This window comes from Oncorhynchus nerka, linkage group LG19, assembly GCF_034236695.1.
Source record: "Oncorhynchus nerka isolate Pitt River linkage group LG19, Oner_Uvic_2.0, whole genome shotgun sequence".
Lineage (NCBI taxonomy): Eukaryota > Metazoa > Chordata > Actinopteri > Salmoniformes > Salmonidae > Oncorhynchus > Oncorhynchus nerka.
In genome coordinates this window covers 50042770-50060525 of record NC_088414.1, presented here as the reverse complement: position 1 = coordinate 50060525, position 17756 = coordinate 50042770, and the positions used below count along the sequence as shown (strand labels likewise).

The 17756-nt window shown below is 48.5% G+C and overlaps 1 protein-coding gene across 1 annotated transcript in view; it reads left to right on the top strand.

The window, feature by feature from the left end:
* The window catches only part of rskrb (ribosomal protein S6 kinase related b), a 57506-nt gene that overhangs the window by 21311 nt on the left and 18439 nt on the right, over nucleotides 1-17756 (top strand). Inside the window, exons 3-5 of the mRNA XM_065004591.1 lie at nucleotides 13121-13204; nucleotides 14601-14669; nucleotides 17421-17490. Coding sequence (XP_064860663.1) covers nucleotides 13121-13204; nucleotides 14601-14669; nucleotides 17421-17490 — 223 coding nt within the window. The remainder of the gene's footprint in view (nucleotides 1-13120; nucleotides 13205-14600; nucleotides 14670-17420; nucleotides 17491-17756) is intronic.

The following is a 17756-nucleotide window of genomic DNA, read 5'->3' as shown; positions in this document are numbered from 1 at the left end:
CTAACCACTAGGCTCTAACCACTAGGCTCTATCCACTAGGCTCTAACCACTAGGCTCTACCCACTAGACTCTATCCACTAAGCTCTAACCACTAGACTCTAACCACTAGGCTCTAACCACTAGACTCTATCCACTAGGCTCTAACCACTAGGCTCTAACCACTAGACTCTAACCACTAGGCTCTATCCACTAGGCTCTAACCACTAGGCTCTACCCACTAGGCTCTATCCACTAGGCTCTAACCACTAGGCTCTAACCACTAGGCTCTAACCACTAGGCTCTATCCACTAGACTCTAACCACTAGGCTCTAACCTCTAGGCTCTAACCATTAGGCTCTAACCACTAGGCTCTAACCTCTAGGCTCTAACCATTAGGCTCTAACCACTAGGCTCTAACCACTAGGCTCTATCCACTAGACTCTAACCACTAGACTCTAACCACTAGGCTCTAACCTCTAGGCTCTAACCACTAGGCTCTATCCACTAGACTCTAACCACTAGACTCTAACCACTAGGCTCTAACCTCTAGGCTCTAACCACTAGGCTCTATCCACTAGACTCTAACCACTAGACTCTAACCACTAGACTCTAATCACTAGGCTCTAACCACTAGACTCTAACCACTAGGCTCTAACCACTAGACTCTAACCACTAGGCTCTATCCACTAGACTCTAACCACTAGACTCTAACCACTAGACTCTAATCACTAGGCTCTAACCACTAGACTCTATCCACTAGGCTCTAACCACTAGACTCTAACCACTAGACTCTAACCACTAGGCTCTAACCTCTAGGCTCTAACCACTAGGCTCTAACCATTAGGCTCTAACCATTAGGCTCTAACCACTAGACTACCTGCCGCCCCACTAGGCTAACCACTAGACTCTAACCACTAGACTCAAACCACTAGACTCTAACCACTAGACTCTATCCACTAGGCTCTAACCACTAGACTCTAACCACTAGGCTCTAACCACTAGACTCTATCCACTAGGCTCTAACCACTAGGCTCTAACCACTAGACTCTAACCACTAGGCTCTAACCTCTAGGCTCTAACCACTAGGCTCTAACCACTAGACTCTAACCACTAGGCTCTAACCACTAGACTCTATCCACTAGGCTCTAACCACTAGGCTCAAACCACTAGACTCTAACCACTAGGCTCTAGCCCCGTTGGAAAATCGAAATGGACTGTTTGAAAAGGTAAATCACATGTTTATTGAGCGTACCCCCGACGAGATTGCACCCCAGTTTGAGAATAGCTGGCTTAGATCATAAAAATCATTGTGCTGTTTTATCTTATTTCAAGATGGCGGCCGGGCAGCTCAGCTGAGCGTGTTGTGGCACGCGGGTTGTTTGTTTCAAGTGTTACAAGTTTTTATTACTTAGAAAAACTGTTATTAAGCTGTGAGTGGTGTCATTAAACACCAGGTAAAACACTACAAGATCAGAGCGTGTTTTCTACGCAAGGAGACAGTGGTGCCCTCCATGAAAACCGAGAGAGGATACATCTGCGCTGTGACTGACTGTCTAGACACACATTGGGCCGACTAGCCGTGAATACTTCTCCATGTTCAGGTTTTTAATCTGTCGATCTACTGGAGTCTTCTGACTCCTCTCCTGCCTTGTTGTGCTGTGTGGTGGAAGCCGGAGTTCGGTATCTGCGCTGTGACATAACGTCTAGATGCGTTGCGTTTGCTAGCCCAGGATACCCCCGTTGGGTGGACTCGCCATCGGTGAATGGCCGGTTTGTTGGGCCTGTTGCTGCCTCACTGTGCGGTAGCCTACTGCAAGGCGACTGGGCGCATTCACCAGACTCACACACTGGGCACATTGACCAGACCCACACACTGGGCACAATGACCAGACCCACACACTGGGCACATTGACCAGACCCACACACTGGGCACATTGACCAGACTCACACACTGGGCACAATGACCAGACCCACACACTGGGCACATTGACCAGACCCACACACTGGGCACATTGACCAGACCCACACACTGGGCACATTGACCAGACCCACACACTGGGCACATTGACCAGACCCACACACTGGGCACATTGACCAGACCCACACACTGGGCACAATGACCAGACCCACACACTGGGCACATTGACCAGACTCACACACTGGGCACAATGACCAGACCCACACACTGGGCACATTGACCAGACCCTCACGTTGGGCACATTGACCAGACCCACACACTGGGCACATTGACCAGACCCACACACTGGGCACATTGACCAGACCCACACACTGGGCACATTGACCAGACCCACACACTGGGCACATTGACCAGACCCACACACTGGGCACATTGACCAGACCCTCACGTTGGGCACATTGACCAGACCCACACACTGGGCACATTCCTGCAGCGGCTGTTGAACGCGCTGTCATTCCAAGGCAGGAACATTCGGGCTTGGTTTCTACCAGCTACAGCTGAACAGTTTTTTTTAGGGCATTTTTGACTCAGCATATTTGTGTTAGTTTTGCTTTCATTCTAGTGAATTGTTGGTACTTATCGGTGATTTAAACGGGGACTGTTTAGAGGCCATTAGGCCATTAGAGGACTTTTTACACAAATGATAAATGCAGTCACAAGACTCAATCCCAAAGACATCTCTAAATCAATACTTATTGATGTTATTCTAAATAACAGCATATAGACTCGGCCGTTGGTATTTTCTCTAATGATTTAAGTGATCGTTGTGCAGCTGCTTGCATTAGAGACACTAAAATCCCCAAAGTGCCGCCTCGGTTCACAGCCAAACGACCTTTTAGGCAGTTCTGTGACAAGACACTCCTGTATGAACGTTATACATGTACCTGGGAGAGGAGGGCCCTTATTACAGATATCGAAGAGGAGTTCTCCTATTTTCATTCCATGTTTTCCACTATCTATGATAAACACGCCCCTCTCAAAAAGTACCGGGTAAGGAGGTAGAGACAATCCCTGGTTTACAGGGGAATTATCTGATTTGATCCAGAAATACACAATGTGCCAAAGCCAGAAAGGGTCATTCCCAGGCTGAATGGCAGTTATTCAGGGTACTGAGATATGGATCTTCACAAGGTACTTTGCTGCTGTTCTGGGATTGTTTGTACAGATGAACGTGGGTAATTCCCAGTTATTCAGGGTACTGAGATACGGAAATGTAAAAAAGCTTCTATTATGAATCTACCAAGGCAAACCTCAATAACCCCCACGAAATGATTGAAAACCATTAAATCCATGAATGCGAACACAAACTGGTCTCCTGCTAAAATTGTCCTCAGATTCAATGGATGTGGCAGACAATAATAAAGTGCTTGACATGTTTAATGAGGATTTTGTTAAAGCTGGGCATTTATTTGGCAATGAACTCAATTCTAACATCTCGAATGAGTCTGTGAATGAAATTGCCGCGTGCTGGTCTACGGTTCATCTATTTCCTTTTACAGAGATTGAGTTTTCAGAAGTTGTAAAGGCACTCAAATCTATTGATATAAAGAAAGCAGCTGGTCCGGATCAATTAAACCCTTATTTAAACAAAAAAGGGTGCAGAGATCATTGCTGATCCTCACTCATATTGTAACATATCCATCAGGAAGCAGGTGCAGAAGGGTCCGATACAAATGAACAAACAGGAGAAGCGTACTGAACGTGAGAGAGAACAATACCACCTAATGACTGATGTCAACTGAGGGCTAAATAAAGGGGGAGTAATCAAGGAGATAATGATGACCAGGTGTGCGTAATGATGGGAACAGGTGTGCGTAATGATGGGGAACAGGTGAGCGTAATGATGGGAACACTGTTGACCATGCCCTGCTGTTGGCCTTGGACATTGTTGACCACACCCTGCTGTTGGCCTTGGACATTGTTGACCACACACTGCTGTTGGCCTTGGACACTGTTGACCATGCCCTGCTGTTGTCCATGGACACTGTTGACCACACCCTGCTGTTGGCCTTGGACATTGTTGACCACACCCTGCTGTTGGCCTTGGACACTGTTGACCATACCTGCTGTTGGCCTTGGACACTGTTGACCATGCCCTGCTGTTGGCCTTGGACATTGTTGACCACACCCTGCTGTTGGCCTTGGACATTGTTGACCACACACTGCTGTTGGCCTTGGACACTGTTGACCATGCCCTGCTGTTGTCCATGGACACTGTTGACCACACCCTGCTGTTGGCCTTGGACATTGTTGACCACACCCTGCTGTTGGCCTTGGACACTGTTGACCATACCTGCTGTTGGCCTTGGACACTGTTGACCACGCCCTGCTGTTGTCCATGGACACTGTTGACCATGCCCTGCTGTTGACCACACCCTGCTGTTGGCCTTCAACACTGTTGACCATGCCCTGCTGTTGGCCTTCAACACTGTTGACCATGCCCTGTTGACCACACCTGCTGTTGGCCTTCAACACTGTTGACCACACCCTGCTGTTGGCCTTGGACACTGTTGCCCATATCTGCTGTTGGCCTTCAACACTGTTGACCATGCCCTGCTGTTGGCCTTCAACACTGTTGACCATGTCCTGCTGTCGACCACACCCTGCTGTTGGGCCTTGGACACTGTTGACCATGCCCTGCTGTTGGTCTTCAACACTGTCGACCACACCCTGCTGTTGGGCCTTGGACACTGTTGACCATGCCCTGCTGTTGGCCTTCAACACTGTCGAAGCTGCCCTGCTGTTGGCCTTGGACGCTGTTGACCATGCCCTGCTGTTGGGCCTTGGACACTGTTGACCATGCCCTGCTGTTGGTCTTCAACACTGTCGACCACACCCTGCTGTTGGCCTTCAACACTGTTGACCATGCCCTGCTGTTGGCCTTGGACATTGTTGACCACACCCTGCTGTTGGCCTTGGACATTGTTGACCACACACTGCTGTTGGCCTTGGACACTGTTGACCATGCCCTGCTGTTGTCCATGGACACTGTTGACCACACCCTGCTGTTGGCCTTGGACATTGTTGACCACACCCTGCTGTTGGCCTTGGACACTGTTGACCATACCTGCTGTTGGCCTTGGACACTGTTGACCATGCCCTGCTGTTGGCCTTGGACATTGTTGACCACACCCTGCTGTTGGCCTTGGACATTGTTGACCACACACTGCTGTTGGCCTTGGACACTGTTGACCATGCCCTGCTGTTGTCCATGGACACTGTTGACCACACCCTGCTGTTGGCCTTGGACATTGTTGACCACACCCTGCTGTTGGCCTTGGACACTGTTGACCATACCTGCTGTTGGCCTTGGACACTGTTGACCACGCCCTGCTGTTGTCCATGGACACTGTTGACCATGCCCTGCTGTTGACCACACCCTGCTGTTGGCCTTCAACACTGTTGACCATGCCCTGCTGTTGGCCTTCAACACTGTTGACCATGCCCTGCTGTTGACCACACCCTGCTGTTGGCCTTCAACACTGTTGACCACACCCTGCTGTTGGCCTTGGACACTGTTGCCCATATCTGCTGTTGGCCTTCAACACTGTTGACCATGCCCTGCTGTTGGCCTTCAACACTGTTGACCATGTCCTGCTGTCGACCACACCCTGCTGTTGGGCCTTGGACACTGTTGACCATGCCCTGCTGTTGGTCTTCAACACTGTCGACCACACCCTGCTGTTGGGCCTTGGACACTGTTGACCATGCCCTGCTGTTGGCCTTCAACACTGTCGAAGCTGCCCTGCTGTTGGCCTTGGACGCTGTTGACCATGCCCTGCTGTTGGGCCTTGGACACTGTTGACCATGCCCTGCTGTTGGTCTTCAACACTGTCGACCACACCCTGCTGTTGGCCTTCAACACTGTTGACCATGCCCTGCTGTTGGCCGTGGACACTGTTGACTACGCCCTGCTGTTGGCCTTGGACACTGTTGACCACACCCTGCTGTTGACCATAGACAATGTTGACCATGCCCTGCTGTTGACCACACCCTGCTGTTGGCCTTCAACACTGTCGACCACACCCTGCTGTTGGCCTTCAACACTGTTGACCATGCCCTGCTGTTGGCCGTGGACACTGTTGACTACGCCCTGCTGTTGGCCTTGGACACTGTTGACCACACCCTGCTGTTGGCCTTGGACACTGTTGACCATGCCCTGCTGTTGGCCTTGGACATTGTTGACCACACCCTGCTGTTGGCCTTGGACATTGTTGACCACACCCTGCTGTTGGCCTTGGACATTGTTGACCACACCCTGCTGTTGGCCTTGGACACTGTTGACCATACCTGCTGTTGGCCTTGGACACTGTTGACCATGCCCTGCTGTTGGCCTTGGACACTGTTGACCACACCCTGCTGTTGTCCATGGACACTGTTGACCACACCCTGCTGTTGGCCTTGGACATTGTTGACCACACCCTGCTGTTGGCCTTGGACACTGTTGACCATACCTGCTGTTGGCCTTGGACACTGTTGACCATGCCCTGCTGTTGGCCTTGGACATTGTTGACCACACCCTGCTGTTGGCCTTGGACATTGTTGACCATACCTGCTGTTGGCCTTGGACACTGTTGACCATACCTGCTGTTGGCCTTGGACACTGTTGACCACGCCCTGCTGTTGTCCATGGACACTGTTGACCATGCCCTGCTGTTGACCACACCCTGCTGTTGGCCTTCAACACTGTTGACCATGCCCTGCTGTTGGCCTTCAACACTGTTGACCATGCCCTGCTGTTGACCACACCCTGCTGTTGGCCTTCAACACTGTTGACCACACCCTGCTGTTGGCCTTGGACACTGTTGCCCATATCTGCTGTTGGCCTTCAACACTGTTGACCATGCCCTGCTGTTGGCCTTCAACACTGTTGACCATGTCCTGCTGTCGACCACACCCTGCTGTTGGGCCTTGGACACTGTTGACCATGCCCTGCTGTTGGTCTTCAACACTGTCGACCACACCCTGCTGTTGGGCCTTGGACACTGTTGACCATGCCCTGCTGTTGGCCTTCAACACTGTCGAAGCTGCCCTGCTGTTGGCCTTGGACGCTGTTGACCATGCCCTGCTGTTGGGCCTTGGACACTGTTGACCATGCCCTGCTGTTGGTCTTCAACACTGTCGACCACACCCTGCTGTTGGCCTTCAACACTGTTGACCATGCCCTGCTGTTGGCCGTGGACACTGTTGACTACGCCCTGCTGTTGGCCTTGGACACTGTTGACCACACCCTGCTGTTGACCATAGACAATGTTGACCATGCCCTGCTGTTGACCACACCCTGCTGTTGGCCTTCAACACTGTCGACCACACCCTGCTGTTGGCCTTCAACACTGTTGACCATGCCCTGCTGTTGGCCGTGGACACTGTTGACTACGCCCTGCTGTTGGCCTTGGACACTGTTGACCACACCCTGCTGTTGGCCTTGGACACTGTTGACCATGCCCTGCTGTTGGCCGTGGACACTGTTGACTACGCCCTGCTGTTGTCCATGGACACTGTTGACCATGCCCTGCTGTTGGCCTTGGACATTGTTGACCACACCCTGCTGTTGGCCTTGGACATTGTTGACCACACACTGCTGTTGGCCTTGGACACTGTTGACCATGCCCTGCTGTTGTCCATGGACACTGTTGACCACACCCTGCTGTTGGCCTTGGACATTGTTGACCACACCCTGCTGTTGGCCTTGGACACTGTTGACCATACCTGCTGTTGGCCTTGGACACTGTTGACCACGCCCTGCTGTTGTCCATGGACACTGTTGACCATGCCCTGCTGTTGACCACACCCTGCTGTTGGCCTTCAACACTGTTGACCACACCCTGCTGTTGGCCTTGGACACTGTTGCCCATATCTGCTGTTGGCCTTCAACACTGTTGACCATGCCCTGCTGTTGGCCTTCAACACTGTTGACCATGTCCTGCTGTCGACCACACCCTGCTGTTGGGCCTTGGACACTGTTGACCATGCCCTGCTGTTGGTCTTCAACACTGTCGACCACACCCTGCTGTTGGGCCTTGGACACTGTTGACCATGCCCTGCTGTTGGCCTTCAACACTGTCGAAGCTGCCCTGCTGTTGGCCTTGGACGCTGTTGACCATGCCCTGCTGTTGGGCCTTGGACACTGTTGACCATGCCCTGCTGTTGGTCTTCAACACTGTCGACCACACCCTGCTGTTGGCCTTCAACACTGTTGACCATGCCCTGCTGTTGGCCGTGGACACTGTTGACTACGCCCTGCTGTTGGCCTTGGACACTGTTGACCACACCCTGCTGTTGACCATAGACAATGTTGACCATGCACTGCTGTTGACCACACCCTGCTGTTGGCCTTCAACACTGTCGACCACACCCTGCTGTTGGCCTTCAACACTGTTGACCATGCCCTGCTGTTGGCCGTGGACACTGTTGACTACGCCCTGCTGTTGGCCGTGGACACTGTTGACTACGCCCTGCTGTTGTCCATGGACACTGTTGACCATGCCCTGCTGTTGACCACACCCTGCTGTTGGCCTTCAACACTGTTGACCATGCCCTGCTGTTGGCCTTCAACACTGTTGACCATGTCCTGCTGTCGACCACACCCTGCTGTTGGGCCTTGGACACTGTTGACCATGCCCTGCTGTTGGTCTTCAACACTGTCGACCACACCCTGCTGTTGGGCCTTGGACACTGTTGACCATGCCCTGCTGTTGGCCTTCAACACTGTCGAAGCTGCCCTGCTGTTGGCCTTGGACGCTGTTGACCATGCCCTGCTGTTGGTCTTCAACACTGTCGACCACGCCCTGCTGTTGGCCTTCAACACTGTTGACCATGCCCTGCTGTTGGCCGTGGACACTGTTGACTACGCCCTGCTGTTGGCCTTGGACACTGTTGACCACACCCTGCTGTTGACCATAGACAATGTTGACCATGCTCTGCTGTTGACCACACCCTGCTGTTGGCCTTCAACACTGTCGACCACACCCTGCTGTTGGCCTTCAACACTGTTGACCATGCCCTGCTGTTGGCCGTGGACACTTTTGACCACTCCCTGCTGTTGACCTTGGACACTGTTGACCACGCCCTACTGTTGGCCTTGGACACTGTTGACCATGCCCTGCTGTTGGCCTTGGACACTTTTGACCATGCCCTGCTGTTGGCCTTCCACAATGTCGACCATGCCCTGTTGTTGGCCTTGGACACTGTTGACCATGCCCTGCTGTTAACCATGCCCTGCTATTGGCCTTCAACACTGTTGACCATGCCCTGCTGTTGGCCTTCAATACTGTTGACCATGCCCTGCTGTTGGCCTTCAACACTGTTGACCATACCCTGCTGTTGGCCTTGGACACTGTCGACCATACCCTGCTGTTGGCCTTCAACACTGTTGACCATACCCTGATGTTGGCCTTGGACACTGTTGACCATACCCTGCTGTTGGTCTTCAACACTGTTGACCATACCCTGCTGTTGACCTTGGACACTGTTGACCATGCCCTGTTTTTGGCCTTCAACACTGTTGACCATGCCCTGTTGTTGGCCTTCAACACTGTTGACCATGCTCTGCTGTTGACCATGCCCTGTTGTTGGCCTTCAACACTGTTGACCACGCCCTGCTGTTGTATAGACTAAAAAAGGTTGGTTTAAGTGTTAATGGGTTGGATTGGTTCCAGAACTACCTTTCTGACAGAACACAGTGTGTAGCTCAGGAGTTTACTACAAGGCTTACAAAAGGAGTTCCCCAGGGCTCCATTTTAGGTCCAATCCTTTTTACACTGTAAATGAATGATAAAGGGAAGACTGTCGACTCTGCAAATTTCCATCTGTATGCCGATGACACAATTATTGACAGATGGAGTCAATTGCAGATTTGAACTATAAATGGCCAGCTGTCACGCCCTGGCCATAGAGAGGCTTTTATTCTCTATTTTGGTTAGGCCAGGGTGTGATTAGGGTGGGCATTCTAGTTTCTTTATTTCTATGTTTTCTGTCTATCATTGTCTCTGATTAAGAATCATAATTAGGCAGCTTTTTCCCACCTGTGGTTTGTGGGTGTTTTGTGTTTTGTGTTTCTGCACCAGACAGAACTGTTCTGTTTTGTTCCACTTTGTTGTTTTGTTTCAGTGTTCAGTTTTTATAAATAATCATGAACACGTACCACGCTGCGCTGCGGTCCTCTTCTTCAGACGAGCGTTACACCCTCTTCTTCAGACGAGCGTTACACCCTCTTCCTCAGACGAGCGTTACACCCTCTTCCTCAGACGAGCGTTACACCCTCTTCTTCAGACGAGCGTTACACCCTCTTCTTCAGACGAGCGTTACACCCTCTTCTTCAGACGAGCGTTACACCCTCTTCCTCAGACGAGCGTTACACCCTCTTCTTCAGACGAGCGTTACACCCTCTTCTTCAGACGAGCGTTACACCCTCTTCTTCAGACGAGCGTTACACCCTCTTCTTCAGACGCGTTACACCCTCTTCTTCAGACGAGCGTTACACCAGCAAATTGATAGGGTGACCTCCTATAAGTATCTTGGGATTTGGTTAGATGGCTTGGGCATCTAGTGACTACAGTTCATCCATCTAATGCCCTGGGCGTTGTGCCTAAAAACAGACCTTAGCCGTGGTATATTGGCCATATACCACACCTCCTCTGGCCTTATTGCTTAATTATAAAACCATGATATCTTGAACGTCATTGTTATGTAGTAATATGCACGGGTGTGATCGTTGTATGAATGAATCACAAGCCGTCCTAATGCAGTATTATCTTCACAGTAAAACACCACTATTATGGCTATTAATCATTCTTAAACAGTCAGTAAAATAGATTATTTAGCTAAAGAGGAGGATTATACTTCTGGTTCATTCATGAACAGGTGGTGAGGAGATCCATTCTGTTACTTGTTATTCGTGTCAGTTGAACACTGAATACCCCAGCACTAGTTGCTCACGCTGCTTTGGTGGCTAGAGTGGTAACAGACGTGCTCGATGGAATGCGTTATCACGTGATGTTGCCAGGTCGGCAGCTGCCTTTGGATTAGGACCTCTGTTAGGAAACAGCCACAGCCATTAGCCCGTCCTGGCGAGGGTGGAGCCACTGGGCAGCACAATGCAACCCTGGAATGAACAGGCAAATAGGAGAACATGTGGTGGACCCTCTGTTAAATTACACATTTATTGAGGTAGAAATATGGAGAGAGAAGATAACCTCCCGCGTTACGACATCAGCCAGTATTGTAATCTGACATGTCACCATCTACGAGTTGTATTTCTACGAACTGCCAGTGTAGCGAGAGAGACTTTACCACACAGTTCTACGTCGTACATTTCTGCCTGCCTGAACGGCAAGAGCTCAGGTGAAAACACGAGACGACCCTGAGGATGGACAGAACATCACTCAGAGATGTACAAAAACTAAATAACAGTCAACACTCTTTCCTTTAACATGACCTTAATGGATTGTAAATAAGTCAGTTGACTGTCCGAGGATGGAACTACCACGAGTTGCAACATCTTCGCGTCGCTACGCCGACCGCGCAAACTAGCTACGCTAGTCCTGTTCGTTAGCTTTCTGCTTACACGCTCGAACACAAAATGACACGATGGTAATGACAGCTAACGAACTTCCGAACATCGCGGTGTTTCCGTACGCTTCACCTTATTTTAGCGCCGTCGTGACACGTCACAATGTAACGTGCAGCATCAGAGGGGTCAGTTTTTTCCAACTTTTCAACAATATTATTGGTCTATTACCATGTCAATCAACGCTTGAATAGAAACATAGTTTACACCCCGAGTATTAATGCCAACAGTCTCTACAGTCCCATTAGTTTTCATTACAGCCCGAGTATTAATGTCAACAGTCTCTACAGTCCCATTAGTTTTCATTACAGCCCGAGTATTAATGCCAACAGTCTCTACAGTCCCATTAGTTTTCATTACAGCCTGAGTATTAATGTCAACAGTCTCTACAGTCCCATTAGTTTTCATTACAGCCTGAGTATTAATGCCAACACAGTCTCTACAGTCCCATTAGAGTCTCTACAGTCCCATTAGTTTTCATTACAGCCTGAGTATTAATGTCAACAGTCTCTACAGTCCCATTAGTTTTCATTACAGCCCGAGTATTAATGCCAACAGTCTCTACAGTCCCATTAGTTTTCATTACAGCCTGGATATTAATGCTAACACAGTCTCTACAGTCCCATTCGAGTCTCTACAGTCCCATTAGAGTATCTACAGTCCCATTAGAGTATCTACAGTCCCATTAGAGTATCTACAGTCCCATTAGAGTATCTACAGTCTCATTAGAGTATCTACAGTCCCATTAGAGTATCTACAGTCTCATTCGAGTATCTACAGTCCCATTAGAGTATCTACAGTCCCATTAGAGTATCTACAGTCCCATTAGAGTATCTACAGTCCCATTAGAGTATCTACAGTCCCATTAGTTTTCATTACAGCCTGAGTATTAATGCCAACAGTCTCTACAGTCCCATTAGTTGTCATTGTGTACGGATATTAATGCAAACAGTCTCTACAGTCCCATTAGTTGTCATTGTGTACGGATATTAATGCCAACAGTCTCTACAGTCCCATTAGTTGTCATTGTGTACGGATATTAATGCCAACAGTCTCTACAGTCCCATTAGTTGTCATTGTGTACGGATATTAATGCCAACAGTCTCTACAGTCCCATTAGAGTATCTACAGTCCCTTTTAGAGTATCTACAGTCCCATTAGTTGCCATTGTGGAACGGTGTTAGTCAACACTGTGTTGTTTTGGTCCAGGCTCACAGTCGTTTGGATTGTAAACTAAGGCCAAGCGTTGACAGCTTCACTCGTTGTGTTGGTGACATCAAAGGCAAACTGAGGTGTCGTGTAACTGTTGTTAGCACATCGGTAGATTTTTACTCGTTTTGAGAACATAAATGCTTCAAAATTCACAAACAGTGAATTTCTCATTAGAACAAAACGTATAAGATCTCCTAAGACTGTGTTTACCACAGACCTTATTTTCGGGCCTTTACCCAGAAACCCCCCCAAAATCCCCATGAACCCATGAGTTTTTTGAGTCCCTCCAAAACAGAGGCCATTACTATTTCTCTGTGTTGAAACCAGACCCTAGACACTGTAGGGTTATGGAGACTCTTCCCACCTCCTCTCTCTTGTTCCAGGTGTTGGGATATATCGCCAAAGGATCCTTTGGTCCCATTCTGAAGGTGAAGGACAAGGCCAAGCAGAAAACCTACGCCGTCAAGGTAACCCTCCAATAGCACTTTACACTCACATGCATATCATATACATTACAGACCAAAAGTATGTGAACACCTGTTCATCAAAAATCTAATTCCAAAATCATGGGCCTTAATGTGGAGTTGGTCCCTCCCTTTTGCTGCTATAACAGCCTCCACTCTTCTGGGAAGGCTTTCCACTAGATGTTGGAACATTGCTGCTATAACAGCCTCCACTCTTCTGGGAAGGCTTTCCACTAGATGTTGGAACATTGCTGCTATAACAGCCTCCACTCTTCTGGGAAGGCTTTCCACTAGATGTTGGAACATTGCTGCTATAACAGCCTCAACTCTTCTGGGAAGGCTTTCCACTAGATGTTGGAACATTGCTGCTATAACAGCCTCCACTCTTCTGGGAAGGCTTTCCACTAGATGTTGGAACATTGCTGCTATAACAGCCTCCACTCTTCTGGGAAGGCTTTCCACTAGATGTTGGAACATTGCTGTCGGGATTTGCGTCCATTCATCCAGAAGAGCATTAGTGAGGTCGGGCGATTAGGACTGGCTCGCAGTCAGCGTTCAAATTCATCCCAAAGGTGTTTGATGGGGTTGAGGTCAGGGCTCTGTGCAGGCCAGTCAAGTTCTTCCACACCGATCTCGACAAATCATTTCTATATTTTTTTATTTTACCTTTATTTAACTAGGCAAGTCAGTTAAGAACAAATTCTTATTTTCAATGACGGCCTAGGAACAGTGGGTTAACTGCCTGTTCAGGGGCAGAACGACAGATTTGTACCTTGTCAGCTCTGGGGTTTGAACTTTCTTTGTCATGCTGAAACAGGAAAGGGCCTTCCCCAAACTGTTGCCACAAAGTTGGAAGCACAAAATAGTCTAAAATAGTAATTGTATGCTGTAGTGTTAAGATTTCCCTTCACTGGAACTAAGAGGCCTGAACCATGAAAAACAGCCCCAGACCATTATTCCTTCTCCACCAAACTTTACAGTTGGCACTATGAATTGGGGCAGGTAGCGTTCTCCTGGCATCTGCCAAACCCCAATTAGTCCATCAGACTAAGGTGGCATCCTATGCTGGTGCCTCGTTGAAAGTCACTGAGCTCTTCAATAAGGCCATTCTACTGCCAATGTTTGTCTACGGAGATTGCATGGATGTGTGCTCGATTTTATACACCTGTCAGCAACAGGTGTTGCTGAAATAGCAGAATCCACTAATTTTAAGGGGTGTCCACATACTTTTGTATATATATAAACTAGCTGAATGGCAGATAACTGGACTGTCTATGAGAAGTATTGCTGTGTACTACATGTTAATGTCATCCCATGCTCACATCATCTGTGTGTGTGTGTGTGTGTGTGTGTGTGTGTGTGTGTGTGTGTGTGTGTGTGTGTGTGTGTGTGTTCTCAGGTAATCCCTAAGTCAGAGATCCTGAGGCTGGGCGTTCTGGAACAGTCTAAAGAAGAAGTTATAGTACAGGTGAGAGAGGGGTCGTGCTCTACAGTTGGGTCAGAGAGAGAGTGGTCGTGCTCTACAGGTGGGTCAGAGAGAGAGAGAGGTCGTGCTCTACAGGTGGGTCAGAGAGAGAGAGAGAGAGAGAGAGAGAGGTTGTGCTCTACAGGTGGGTCAGAGAGAGAGAGAGGTCGTGCTCTACAGGTGGGTCAGAGAGAGAGAGAGAGAGAGAGAGAGGTTGTGCTGTACAGGTGGGTCAGAGAGAGAGAGAGAGAGGTCGTGCTCTACAGGTGGGTCAGAGAGAGAGAGAGAGGTTGTGCTGTACAGGTGGGTCAGAGAGAGAGAGAGAGAGGTCGTGCTCTACAGGTGGGTCAGAGAGAGAGAGAGGTTGTGCTGTACAGGTGGGTCAGAGAGAGAGAGAGGTCATGCTCTACAGGTGGGTCAGAGAGAGAGAGGTCGTGCTCTACAGGTGGGTCAGAGAGAGAGAGGACGTGCTGTACAGGTGGGTCAGAGAGAGAGAGGTCGTACTGTACGGGTGGGTCAGAGAGAGAGAGAGAGAGAGAGAGAGGACGTGCTGTATAGGTGGGTCAGAGAGAGAGAGGTCGCGCTCTACAGGTGGGTCAGAGAGAGAGAGGTCGTACTGTACAGGTGGGTCAGAGAGAGAGAGGTCGCGCTCTACAGGTGGGTCAGAGAGAGAGAGAGAGAGGTCATGCTCTACAGGTGGGTCAGAGAGAGAGAGAGAGAGAGGTCATGCTCTACAGGTGGGTCAGACGGATGCTGTATATGTGTTGTAGAGTGCTGTCTGTACTTGTTGCACTAGCCGTTACTAGTTATACACACTGTTATAGTGGTTTAGACAGGGTTGTGGGTTGTGACTAGCTATACACTCTGTTATAGTGGTTTAGACAGGGTTGTTACTAGCTATACACTCTGTTATAGAGGTTTAGACAGGGTTGTTACTAGCTATACACTCTGTTATAGTGGTTTAGACAGGGTTGTTACTAGCTATACACTCTGTTATAGTGGTTTAGACAGGGTTGTGACTAGCTATACACTCTGTTATAGAGGTTTAGACAGGGTTGTGACTAGCTATACACTCTGTTATAGAGGTTTAGACAGGGTTGTTACTAGCTATACACACTGTTATAGTGGTTTAGACAGGGTCGTTACTAGCTATACACTCTGTTATAGTGGTTTAGACAGGGTTGTGACTAGCTATACACTCTGTTATAGAGGTTTAGACAGGGTTGTGACTAGCTATACACTCTGTTATAGAGGTTTAGACAGGGTTGTTACTAGCTATACACACTGTTATAGTGGTTTAGACAGGGTTGTGGGTCGTTACTAGCTATACACACTGTTATAGTGGTTTAGACAGGGTTGTGGGTCGTTACTAGCTATACACTCTGTTATAGTGGTTTAGACAGGGTCATTAGTCGTGACTAGCTATACACTCTGTTATAGTGGTTTAGACAGGGTTGTGGGTCGTTACTAGCTATACACTCTGTTATAGTGCTGATACTCGCTGTTTATTATCTATACATAGTCACTTTACCCCTACCTACATGTACAAAGTACCTCGACCTGTCAAGGCTCAAGTAGCAGTACGTGATTACGAGCTTTATCAGTTGGTTTCGGGTTTTCGTCATTGATTATTTGGACGAGTCAGGATTGGTGAAAGGAGGTGCTTAAACTGGGGCGGTGATTTCAACCCCGTGTGTGGATGATAAACGCTTTCTACTAGATTCCACAGCCACAAAGTCAAATGGCTGCGTTGTAACATTCGTCGTCCTCGTCCGAGGAGGAGTAGGAGAGATCGGACCAATATGCAGCGTGGTACGTGTCCATGTTCATTTATTCAACAGAACACTAAACAAAGTAACAACGGAGAATGAAACTAAACAGAAAACATTCACCCACAAATACAGGTGGGGAAAAAGGCTACCTAAGTATGGTTCCCAATCAGAGACAACGATAGACAGCTGTCCCTGATTGGGAACCATACCCAGCCGAACACATAAACACAACCTAGAAAAATGAACATAGACTGCCGCCCCAACCAACTAACACAAAGACAAAATAAAGGAACTAAGGTCAGAACGTGACAAGCATCTTAAAAATTCCTGATATTTTTTTGCTTTTTGTTCATGATAAACACAGTAGAGGTGTTGTTCATAATAAACACAGTAGAGGTGTTGTTCATAATAAACACAGTAGAGGTGTTGTTAATGATAAACACAGTAGAGGTGTTGTTCATGATAAACACAGTAGAGGTGTTGTTCATAATAAACACAGTAGAGGTGTTGTTCATAATAAACACAGTAGAGGTGTTGTTCATAATAAACACAGTAGAGGTGTTGTTCATAATAAACACAGTAGAGGTGATGGTAAACACAGTAGAGGTGTTGTTAATGGTAAACACAGTAGAGGTGTTGTTAATGGTAAACACAGTAGAGGTGTTGTTAATGGTAAACACAGTAGAGGTGTTGTTCATAATAAACACAGTAGAGGTGTTGTTAATGATAAACACAGTAGAGGTGTTGTTCATAATAAACACAGTAGAGGTGTTGTTCATGATAAATGGGTGAAATTAGCGGAAGGATCACTTTTGACCAAGACTTTCCTTTTGAGAGGGAAACTTTGCTTCCTTCCTTCGCACAACGGTAATCACAATTGTTAGCAACATTTCCCCCCAGAAGTAAAACAGGAAACAAACTTTCGCGAGAATTTTACTTCACCGAGATTACTCTTAGGCTGACCTGTGACCTTTGTCCTCAGCGTCAGGTGCGTCACCCGTTCGTCCACGACCTTCAGGACTGCTGGCAGACACAGAGACACCTCTACATTAGTGAGTCACACAGGAAGCATCCAGACCTGAACCCCTATAGAACCCTAATGCCCCCAACCCTAAAACCAACCTCACCGTGTCTTTACTCAGACACAGATACACCTCTACATTAGTCACATAGAAACTCCCTAGACCCTACAACCCACTGCCCCTCTGCCCTTAACCTCATTATCCCACTGCCCTCTGCCCTTAGCCTCATTATCCCACTGCCCTTAACCTCATTATCCCACTGCCCCCTGCCGTTATCCTCATTATCCCACTGCCCT